Genomic DNA, 12,124 nt, shown 5'->3' on the forward strand with positions numbered 1-12,124 from the left:
AAAGCTGCCTCTAAGGAGCTGGGGCTCAAGGAAGACCTTCTCTGAAACCTAATACTTATCCAGCTGGAGTCCTTTAAAAAAGTAGCTTTTGCTCTGCCTCAAAATGTATGCAAACAGTAGCTAACCTGCAAACTGCATGTGCAACACATCCATATTGGATTGCCTGGCACTTGCATATAAATGCTTTAGTTTTACAGGTGTGAGCAACTTTGCAGGAATAACTACAGTCGAAAAATCTTACCAATAGTATTATAGTAATGGATTAATATTTTCTGAAGTTATCAGCTCTTAAGTGTTTAGAATTGCTAATAAAACAGATCTCGGCCATTATTTCATACACTTTTAATTACAATAAATTTCTGCTGTAATTATTCCATATATTAACATGTAATGTGTGTAGACATGCACCCAGAAATGTACACACACCCAGACAAACATACTTAGAAAAAGTTTCTCTCTTCCTCTTTGAAACTTACTTGTTTCGAAGCCAGATAATTTCTGGTTTAGGATTGCCTTCAGCTCTGCAAGTGAAATACACTGTATTCCCTGAGGTAACGTCCACATCCTGAGGCTCTGATGTAATTCTTGGCCTCTCTGTATCAACAATAAAACATGTAAGTAACTTTTACTTGTTTTAAAACTACTAAAGAATGGTAAATAAAAAAATTCCATACATCTTGTAGGAAAATATTTTTCACTAATTCTTTAATTTAAAATACTTATATGCTTAATCAGGATTAAATGCACTTTTCCTTACACAAAAGTGACTGCAGGCTTTCTGACCTCCTCCATTGTTCCTTAGGACCTTTTAGCAGACTGGAAATGGATTGTGCAAATTTGTATCAGGTTCTAAAGTAGTAGTTTTATTTATTTGAACAAAGGCTCAATTTGCTCATGAAGGAAAAACTTTAAAGCAGCAAGCACAAGTGCCGTTTAAAATAACTTCCTCTAGATAAGTATCAGTGCCTAACCTGCCTCCTACAGAATAATTTTTCCAGCTTGCTTCCTGCAGTTTCCATATTCCGGCTCCTTAGATGTGCAGAGAGCTGGTAGGATGCCATGTGAATTATTCTTGCACCAAATCCCCTTTGTACTACCTTTTTCAAGAACCTTGTAGGCACTTATGGTCATAATCCTCATGATCAGAATTATATCCAATACATAACCAAAAGGACAATTTACTTATCTTGGCCTCATCATGTGGCTGGGCAGGCAAATGCCCATAGCTTGATGAGAAAACTGCATTTTGATTTTTGAACAGAAGAGGTGCAGGGCCAAGCACCAGGGTGCCCACAGGGCCAAGCCTTTGCATCACTAGGCTGAAGAAACACAGAGGAACAAAAGGATTATAATAAAAGTGCTTATCCATTAATCCTTCAGTGACAGAGGATCTCAGCACCTGTGCAGGGTGCTCTGTTAAATACATCTGAGTAAAAAAGAAATCCAGTGGCCCGACCCATATTCCAATAATATCAACAAGAGTTTTTAACAAGATGTGTAAAATGGGGAGCAATTCTTCTTTCTTCCCTTTCGCTTGTACAGAAAGGAATAAAGGACACCAAACAATATTAACGTAACACCAAAGACCCTAGTTAACAATACTTTTATGATCAAAACTGAAATACAAAATGGAAAAATGAACTCTTTCCAGATAATCGCATTTAGTTCCTCAAGGAGAACTTTCAAACATGGCTATATTTATTTCATTGAAGATAGATTGAGGGGTAAAAGTAATCAGTTCGGTCAGAAGCATACAAAAACTGAGAAGAAACATAGGGAGATTTCTGGAAAGAACCAATATGGACCAGATGTGGTCAGCGTTATCAAAGAGAACACAACAACAAATTCTAACAAAACAACAACAACAAAAATACAGTTTAGGGACATGTAACACATTAAAGAATCCATTGGGAAGTGGCAAACCCACCACAGTTAAGTTCTTCTGGTGTTATTGTGGCCACTGATCTTCCTTGGATCCTTCGTGGATACTCACAGGTAGCTGCTGCTTGAGCATTACCCGACTCTGCGTACGTCTTCAACAGCTCCGCAAGCCACAGGATTTCACAGTCACAGTGAAGAGCATTTGAATCCAAACGCCTGCACAAAACAAGAAGCAGCCACAACAGCTGTTAGCAAGCTTCGACTATTTTGCTAGGATCAAAATGGTTGTGCAGTACCAGCAGCACCTTTACCTGTGAATACAGATGACGGGCAAAATGGAATACAGGTGACGGTCACAGGCTTATACGCATTCTGGCATTCTGGTAGTCATTATTACAAAAATGCACATTATTTTCACTGCACGGGTAGGACTGTGTTCAACACAGCAAGCATCTAAATGACATTTCTTTTTTAACATCAGCATCCAGTGAATAAATCAGGTTCTAATTACATGTTATTCAAACTTTGCTTAAATAAGGACCTTATACCATTCTCCCCACATTTTTTTTCTGTTTAGTACTTATTACTTAGTAACTTCACAGCTAACCTGACATTTTTACAACTTCCCATTCTGCTAATCAGGCAACTGAGACAAAGACTCACAGTTTTATTTAAGCATTAAGCTCTTGTTGAGTTCAGTGGGTCAGTAACTTCATAAAACACCTGCCTATTGCAGATAACGAGAACCCATAAACTCTGTTGACTTTCTTTCCAGTAGTGAAGGGCCCTGTTACTATGTGGAGCACCGCACTTTCTGGTGGAGGGCTTTTTAGGAAAAAAAAAAAAAAAAAAAGTACAGATATCTTAATATATTAGAAATAAAATTGCATGGCAAAGCAAATTCAGTTTGGTGCATCTTTAGGGGTAGTAAACTTTTTGATCATTTTGTCTTTTAATATATTTTTTTATCCTCTTGTACAAATGTCCAGATATTATTTCTTCCCTGTTCTCATACAAAAAACATGCAAGAATAAGCAAAACTATTTTAAAAGTTACTGTACAAATGTCTTCCAGTATATCAGATGTTACTGGTAGAATTTAAATCCGGAACACAAAAGTCATGATGTGACCTTTAGGGATAAGCTGTCCCAGGTCAGAGGACACCAGGTCAGTCTAGCCGAGTGTCCTGTTTCACTATTAGCCACTATTAAATTCCCCTTTACTTAGGAATTATGTGAAGATTCATCCCTTTCTGTTCGCTTGAACTCCACAAGAATTTAAAAGAGCTATGAATGAAGCTGCTACTACTGGAAGGTTCGTACATTATCAAAATTTACTTTATTCTGCATTTTTCCCATAGTTAAAGGTATGATTTCACAACTGTCCTAAACCAGCAGGACCACATTCCTGTTATGTCCCTTGCGACCCGATTTCCCAGTTGAGCTAGCGCTGTGACTTGCTGCACAGCACACCCTCAGCAGTCCCCTTGGAAAGAAAGGTATGGATGCATGACTGCCCTTCTCAAAACAGCAGTCTTGGATAATTTAAAGACTGTTTATCCTAGATCCGTGGAGATCCAAAATGAGGGATAGAAAACCCTCTGAAAGCCACCTTACTATGGTACTCAATAACAACTGAGTTCAAGTTTTCAAATGCTACTGAGGGACTAAGAATTTTCCAAGCTGATGGCATTTCAAGAACTGGCTTCTGTAGCTGCTTTTGAAAGTAATACTTACGTTCTTAAACCATTGTTAGGTTAATGGTTGTACTTGATGATTTTAAAGGTCTTTTCCAACCTAATGATTACATGATTCTATGTTTTTATCATCAGACAAAGACAAGTAAAACAATTAAAAGAAAATAACAAAATAATCAAATATTGAAAGACACCATAGAAGGATCACCCAGTTAGACATAGACAAGAAGGGGGAAAACCCCCCAAAACAAACAAACAAACAAAAACCACCAAAGAAGGATCCATGTAGACTATTTAGTCTACAAAACAAGACCATATGATTACAAATAATTGCAAGACAAACAAACAAAAGGATTTAGTCAGTCACTAAACAGAGTAGGATATGAAGAAATGGTCTCAATCTATGTGCATAAACAACTGGAGCACAGCTTAGGAAATATTATTTAATATTTAAAACTATTACACAATGAAAGGCATTTGCAAGGAAGATAAATACTGCAAGATGAGATACAGTATAATTAGATTACTTAAGCTTTCTTTATTTCAGTAGTAATTCAGTTTACTTACAGTCTCTTCATAGATTCTAAGTGACTAAATGTTCCAGGAATCAAATGAGCTATTCTGTTGTTATGCAAAAATCTGTTGAAAAGCACAGAAATATGCTCTTAATAATTCGGATTTCAAGATGTACTCATTTCATTTATAGTTTTCTGAAATTCCTTTAAGAGGAAGTAATTTTACAAAATAAATGAATAAATAAAGTAATATTTTTCAGCAATTCATTGGCTCCTAATTTTTAAGTGGCCTCCAAGGTGTATGTGGTGTATCCATACGGGGAAAAAGAAGCCATAAAAAGATAAAGTAATCAAAAGGAAGGGAGTTCATAAGCATTCAAATGAGAAACTAAAAATAAATAAATAAATAAAAGTCATAATATAAATCTTCTACTTCTCCATTCATAACATCTATTTTAGGACAAACATTGATCACAGCTCTTTGGGGAATAGTTTTGCAATAAAAAAATATACCAGAGGCAATGCTTACTTCTGCCTGACCAACGTGTTCTTGGCAAAGGCTATGTAGTAGTTACAATTAAAAATATGGATTGAAAATAATCTATGAGAACGATAAAAATATCATTTTCCAATTTCAAACATTTGATTTAATGCAAACAAAGTAGCAGCTGACTTCTGAATCTTACCCCAAGAAAAATAAACTTACAGCCTTTCAAGTTTTGGAAGATGGGTAAAGGATTCAGGTTCCAACGTTTCTATTTGATTAAAGTGCAGATACCTGAAAATACGTTAAACAAAAAGAAAAATACTGAAACAGTTTTCTTAATGAAGCTGAAATATTATAAAGCATTTGTTATTGTTTACACATCTAAATGGTGATAGTAATGTAGTGGTTTAACTTTCTTCTGTTATCATCTGAGTTCTGTACTTGAATCTGAGAAATACAAGACATGACAAACAGAATGGTTTGCAGACAACTATGTAGTGTGTGTGTTTGTGTCGTGTGTCTGTGTGTTTGTGTGTGTGTGTCTACATATACGTGCAAAAAAAAAGTGTTTGAAAACCATTACTTTGGAGATTTTGGAGATACTACTTTGAACACACTTTTGCCGAGACTAATTTTCACTAGAAAATTTTTATTTTTTACAGGAAAATGTTGCATGTTGTTGAGAAAACAGAATAACATTTTTAGAGGGGAACTGTTTTCGTTGCTATCACATTGAGTGAAAATTTCAAAAGATGCTAAGACATAACCTCCTTTAGTCCATGCATAGTGGCATTTGAAGCTATGAACGCTCTCAAAAGCCAAAATTCATAATCTAAAACCAAGTTTGATTTGACTCCTTTTTAGACGAAGGGCTTCCCAGCAATTGGTATACAATTCACCACCACAGCTGTTCTAATGCTCTGTGGATGCTTATGTAAGCTATTAATATTACACAGAAACAAATATCACACAGCTGCTAATCCTGTAAAACTGAAAAAGTCTAATGTCACAAATTAATTAACCAGATTATTAATCTGTAACTGCTGTGAAAATGGACTGCAAAGGCAGGATCATTCCAGTCTCAACTATGTCGTGGAGGCACTCCGTAACATTGCGGATGAGAAAAGAAGTAATTGATAAGACTTGCACAAGGAACTGTGAAAATGATTTATAGACTTTGGATCCTGATTATTTCCAAATGTATCCAAACCTCCTAAAGTTTCCTATTCAACCTCTGACTAACTCAGGAACATCTGGAGAATGTGCATGTACAGAAATCACTGTGGGTTGAAGAAAAAAAAAGTTCATCATTTAAAAATAAAGAAAATCTCAGACCCCAAAATCTCCTGAAAAATCAATCCTTCAGCATGAAAAGTAAAAGGACGCAGGAACTCCCTTGTACTGAAACACCACCCTGACCTGAGCCGAATGGTGGCCACGGAGAGGGAAGCGGGAACAAGCGGTGATTACGGCCGAGAGTCGTTGCAGTGAGCCCTGCAAGGCGCGTGTGGCGGGGAAGCCAGGCACGTGCCTGGCAGTCTCCCAGATCCCCCGCCAGCAGCAGCACGGCCCGAGCACGAGCCAGCGAGTGATGCCAGGGAGCAATGAACGGGGACCAGAGAAAAAGCCAATAAATCAGCATGGATGTGATCAGACACATCATGAGTGTCAAGTCTGCTTACTGCCAGTGCAATGCGTTGCCACATGTTGTAGTGAGCACGGAGTATGATCCTGTTTGCATAAGGAAACAAGAGGTGCGTAATCATGCTATGCCTGCCAGCCTTTGTCTCCCTTTCGAAAATACAGGCCAATTTCATCTAAGACAGACAGCTCCAAGGCAGATACGTCCCACAAGGTTCATTTGAACCGCCAGTGGAGAGAAAAGAGACCTCAGTCAGGTCCAGCCCTGATGAAGGACCAGCAGGATGGTATCCGCTGCTCAGACAGGGCTCTGCCATGAGGTGGGCAGGCACAGCTTTGCCAGGAGCCAGGGCTCTGCTCACCCACCTCCCCAGCACCAGCAGCATATGGGAGGGGGCAAGGCTAGTTGGGGATCACTGTGGTGAAAAAGGACGAATGGAAAAACTGGGCACAACTATAGGGTTTGTTATTGCTTCTAAAGCAGCTTTGATTTTGGCAAAAATTACATATACTGCTTCTTGTGCAGCCAATAGGGATTTTTTCCTTTTTATCTTTGTTAATTCTACTTGCATTTTCGCAATTCATAAGCACCTTGCAAATGTATCTCCTTATTTGCACAATAAATTAATCTCTTGTGCTTCTTTGGCATTGACAAGGCAAGATTTGTAGGTACAAGTTATACCTCTTACTAGAACAACAAATAATGTTGGTAAAAGCAGACACACCACCCCTTCTTCAGGTCCATGGATCAGAGGTGAAATTAGGAAAGAGAGAAAAAGAAAGGATATCTCTCTCACTCAGATGGTTTAAGCGATGTATACATCATCAAACTCAAAGCAACAGCTCATAACTGCTGTTTAGTAGTCAAGACTACTATAATAACAGATGTAAAGAATACTTCATGTGCCTGAAAACTCATCTTGTTTTCCCAGCCTAATTAATCACTCTAATTAAAACAATACTTCTGTTATAAGCCTTGCCTTGTTTACAACCTCAAATCATCAGAAATATAACTACAATAATTCAGGCACTGAAGAACATCATGACAGTTAACTTCACCTCATCAGAAATCATGCTGCCCAAGTAGTTCAAAAAATCAAATCATGAACTGCAACTGGAAAATACTTTTAACTGCTTCATATGACAGGTTAGTTGGGGTTTGCAGGTCTTTAAATTATCACTTCAAAAATGTTCCGAACAACTTGTCACGATTTTTATGAACAGAACAAGGTGTTAAATACGTGGACAAAGTAATTAGCAACAAGTGTAATTCTAAAAAAAAAGTTGCAGAAACCAGATTGCATTGTAAATCTACAATAAAAATAATAAAAAATCCTTGGCTTTACAATCTAAGCTTTAATCACATTTTATCACTTAGGTTTATCACTTACATTCTTTTCTTCTATGTAGCACACTAATGCTTTTTTAAAGGATTTTTAATATTTTAATATGATAATTTCTTGGACTGAAAATTCACCTTAAAGGTAATAATATTCAGGAAATAATCTCATACTGACATGTCTTTATAGAAATCTTTTATGTTCAGAGTATAAAACACTCTTAAATATTGTAGTACAATGTAACAAATTCAATATTAAAAAGACCTTCATAATCAAAAATTAAAGAAAAAGTACGCAAGAGTGATTTTTAAATATCCCTGTGGCTTCTTTTTTTAATTCTGAATTCACTATCAAGGATGAAATACAAGGAAAGGAAATACTTGAAGGAAAAAGAAGTCCAAACCAAACACACCTAGATGAAGATAAAGATTTGATCAAATAAGCACTGTACAGATTTTCTGTTTGTTATTATCAGTCTTGGAGGATGAACATTTACGCTAAAATTCAGTCCCAATGGCATTTTTCACAGCACTAAATTTAGGATTATATCCTCTGTAGCATAATATTTTTGCAGAGGATTACTTTTACCATATATGCCACTTGTTCATTTCTAATAGTATCTTCACATCTTTGGGGAAGTACTTAAAATCCATTAGTTGAGTATAATCTATGTTCTGAATACTTAAATAGCATGTTTGCCATTGTGATTATTTGAAAGAGAATGAACAAACATATTTTTCCCACATTTATCAAAGAGCTTTCCCTGCCTGGGGGTACAATAGGAAGTAACAGGCTTAAACCACAAGGAAAGAGATTTATATAAGAAGTTAAAGTAATGATACAAAATATTGGAACAGGATACTCAAGGAAATTACTGAATCCTGTCTTTAAAGACTCTTCAATAAGGTTAAATAAATATCTGTTTCCAGTCATCTAGGTTTGTTGTACCTAGCTGATCTTATTTCAGAATAATATGGATATACTTTTCAAGGCCCCTTTCATACATTTTGGGTTTGTTTATTAACTAATTCTCTTTCATTATTCCTTACCATAGGTATTTTTAGCAGCAATGAGACCTTAATCAGGCTTCACTGTGTTAAATGTGCATAAAATGCTCACATACAGTTATGCAAAAACCAGGAACTCTTTGTAATATAAAACTTTAAAAAATTCATAGCAACATTTCAAAGCTACTGAAAATTGAATTGGGGGAAATAAAATCAATATAACAAGCGGCATCATTATGAGTAAAATAATGTTTTTATCTATTAATTTTCCCCAAAATATGTACACAAACTCTAATAATAACAGCTTATAAAAAGCAAAATCAGTATGTTAATATGAAAGTCAAAAGAAAATGCATAATTAGTATTCCACTAAGATTAGGTAAACAGATTTAAATAATTTCATTAGTATTTGGAGATCACACTAGTTAAGGACTGCAGAGAACACTTTTTGTCCCTGATACATACAGCCCTTAAGCTGAGATCTCAAAAAATATAGCAGATATTTGGAAGAAAAGCAATGTACACACATCTGTAAACAGACTGCATTTAGAGCTAGATCTTGGGATCCAGATACAGCAAATTCATGACCTCCCAAGCCAGGTATTTGTGACATTTCAGATGGGATTCATTTGTCTAAGCACAGGCATAATAGAGGCATATAGGGGTTGTCTAAGCGCAAGCGTACAGAGCCAGTTGCCTTTTGGGTGCTCTGGCTGCCTTCCGGCTGCTGCTCCGAAAAAAATGCAAGTTTCCTGCAGCTTTGTGTCACATTTGCCAGACCCAAACATATGTCTTGCAGATTTATCAGGGTCTAAACCGGTACTAAGAGGCTACTTTTCATCAGCAGACTTTCTCCCTTCATGCCCTGCCATGACTGAAGAGTTAGGTGACCAAGTGTGTATGGATCAGTGTGGTTGAGCATCTAAAACTGCCAAGTTTTTTCAGAATTTACTCTAGCACAAGCAAGTTTCGATATCTGATTCAAAGACCTTATTCCCTTGGCAGAAATTCCCAAAGAAAAAGATATTTCTACTATATCAGCAGCTAAGAATTCCGCTGCAGAGTTTTAAGAAGAATCCTGCCAGCCGCAGTAAATACTGGGGTTTTTTCTTCCTTTATACATACAAAAGACCTCCTAAATCAAACCATATTTATAGGTTCTCTCAATGAACAACAACCAAAAAAACACCAAAAAAAACCAGAAAAGTGTTTGCTTTGCTGTTCTTTTTTTTTTTTTTTTTTAAAAAAAAAAAGCAACTATCAGTTTCATTAGGGTTGAAGAAATTAAAATTACTCTGGATCAAGTCTTTTCCTGAGATGTGGACCACAAAATCTACTTCTGAGAACTCTGCTGAGCATTGAGAAGAGCATTTGGCTGAGTCAACACATCCAGTAGCAAAATGACAACCTGTGGCCAAAGAAGCCTCAGATGCAGAAACATCGACTCAGTAGTGGATACAGTCCCAAAGTGAGGTTAGAGGACTTGGGAACTTGTTCACAAAGATTAATTTTTGTCTTATGAGCACAGTCTTTCTTCAAAGATAATGTGATAAAACTGACTCTGTAGAGTCAGAACCTATTTTTATGCTAAAGATGCATAAAAGACAAATCTCTCAAACAGCAAATCTCAATGAACACTGTCCATTACATTTATTTCCAGGCCTGCCACTGGCTTCCTGTGCTCCCGTTTCCACACACGGTAAGCCTTCTTTTTAAGATCTGCCCCAGGGAAGGGCTCTAAAAGAAGCGAGCTTTCTGATGTGCACTCAGCAGGGCAGTAACCCCATCCCGGCAGCTCACTAGACCAGCTGTAGGCGCTGCTCCCAGCAACTGCTGCCATGGCACAAGGGCAGCCACTGAGCAGCGACTGTGCACACTCCGTTTACATACTTCCCAGCCAGAGATAAGGCTCAAACCCTGCTTAAAACTTAATTTCATACAGAATAATGTTGATATCTCAAGTTTGAGCTGAAGCTCATACAGTGTGATATCACTGCAGGCAGAGAGGCTTAACTGCAACCCAGTGGAAAAGTATACTCAGAAGGTGTTAATATTCCAAAGTGATTTGGGTTTTTCAGTCATAACACAGATCAACGGGAAACATAGCGAAAGAAAAAAAAAAAAAAGACAACTGTCGCTGCTTGTGGCATCAGGCTCGTGGCATGGGAAAGAATATTATTCTGGGAGCATTAGTAATTCAAGAAATGGGCCTCAATAAAATTCTACACAGAAAATAAGCATTGCTATTAGCATGCAAGTAAGCCCTACCAGTAGCTGGCAAAATGCTGCAGTAATGATTTCTAGAGTAGGAGAAAGAGGAAGAGAAAAGCATTAAGGAAACAAATGACATTTATATATGTTTTATAATCATCACTTTTGTTTTATATAGAAGCTTTACATTCAAAAGGCATCTATTGCCCTCTAAAATGACTTTGTATGATTTTGTACCCATCCAAAGTGTTATTTTATTTCAGATACACACTGTGTCCACTAACATCTACCAGAGGCTTACAGTAACAACGAAACCGGTACATATAGAAAATTTATAATACACTGACAACTGTCAGGATTTTCAAAATTCATGTTGATTCTAGAATAAAAATATTCAGCCCCCCCAAATTTATATGCTACAAAACTCATTGGTCTGGCACTGTTATTAGTCAGCCAAACTGTGAAATAGCTATGCATTTATAGCTCTTTCTATTTTTCTAAACTTTACCACAATGAAAGTATAGCAATGCTTTCTGATTATAAAACAAAATCTAGTTAAACTTAATGGAATCTTTACAATCAGTTTTTGTCATTCTAAGGACTGCATTTTTAATTATTTTTAATAGAAATTATTCTTTAGTCACTATACAGGAAAAGAAGTATGATTTTAATTACTCTTTCTAGAAGATATTATTGAAACATCTACATTACAAACAATGAACTTTCTTACTTTTTGGTATATCTCAATGATTAACACATATCAAGAATACTAAGGTTTTAACTTTAAAATCTCTTCTTGTTTTAAAATATAATAAAACCGGGTTGAACTTCAAAAGACTAATCCAGCTTTAGTTATGCTGCATAAAACAAAGTAACTGCTACAGTCAAAGGAATTGCAATGTTATAAAACCTACAGAAATGGAACCAGAATCTGTCTCTAAGCAACACACATTAGTTTTCAACATTTTCCACAATGCTGCTTCTTTGTCAAAGCTATTTAACAATGTATAGGGACACCAGGAATGCAAATCACAAATAAAAGACAAACATAGAAATGAGGAATCTGACACAGAGATCAATCGTGTTTTTTCACATGCAAATGATTACAGGGCTCTCTGCCTAACAACCTAGGGAGCGCAGACATGCAGAGCATGCAGGCAGGATGTACGATCAAGGCGTGCACTTTTCCTCTGCAGGGGAACCATAGAGATGACAGCACAGAAGAGAAAAGGCACTTACAGTTGTTCTAGAGAGGCAAGTCCTTTAAATGCTTGCCTGTCAATTGACTGGATTTCATTCTTGTACAAATAGCTGAAACAAGAAACAATCAGTAATATTAGTACACA

At 36.6% G+C, this 12,124-nt stretch overlaps 1 protein-coding gene across 1 annotated transcript in view; it reads right to left on the reverse strand.

Moving 5' to 3' along the window:
• Positions 1–12,124, reverse strand: part of PXDN (peroxidasin) — a 90,004-nt gene that overhangs the window by 40,177 nt on the left and 37,703 nt on the right. The window contains exons 4-8 of the mRNA XM_086461541.1: positions 12,018–12,089; positions 4,799–4,870; positions 4,145–4,216; positions 1,928–2,097; positions 477–594 (exon numbers count right to left, since the gene is read on the reverse strand). Of these exons, the coding sequence (XP_086317667.1) occupies positions 477–594; positions 1,928–2,097; positions 4,145–4,216; positions 4,799–4,870; positions 12,018–12,089 (504 nt within the window). The remainder of the gene's footprint in view (positions 1–476; positions 595–1,927; positions 2,098–4,144; positions 4,217–4,798; positions 4,871–12,017; positions 12,090–12,124) is intronic.

Source organism: Leptosomus discolor, chromosome 2 (genome assembly GCF_034619465.1).
Source record: "Leptosomus discolor isolate bLepDis1 chromosome 2, bLepDis1.hap2, whole genome shotgun sequence".
In the NCBI taxonomy this organism is placed as follows: Eukaryota; Metazoa; Chordata; class Aves; order Leptosomiformes; family Leptosomidae; genus Leptosomus; species Leptosomus discolor.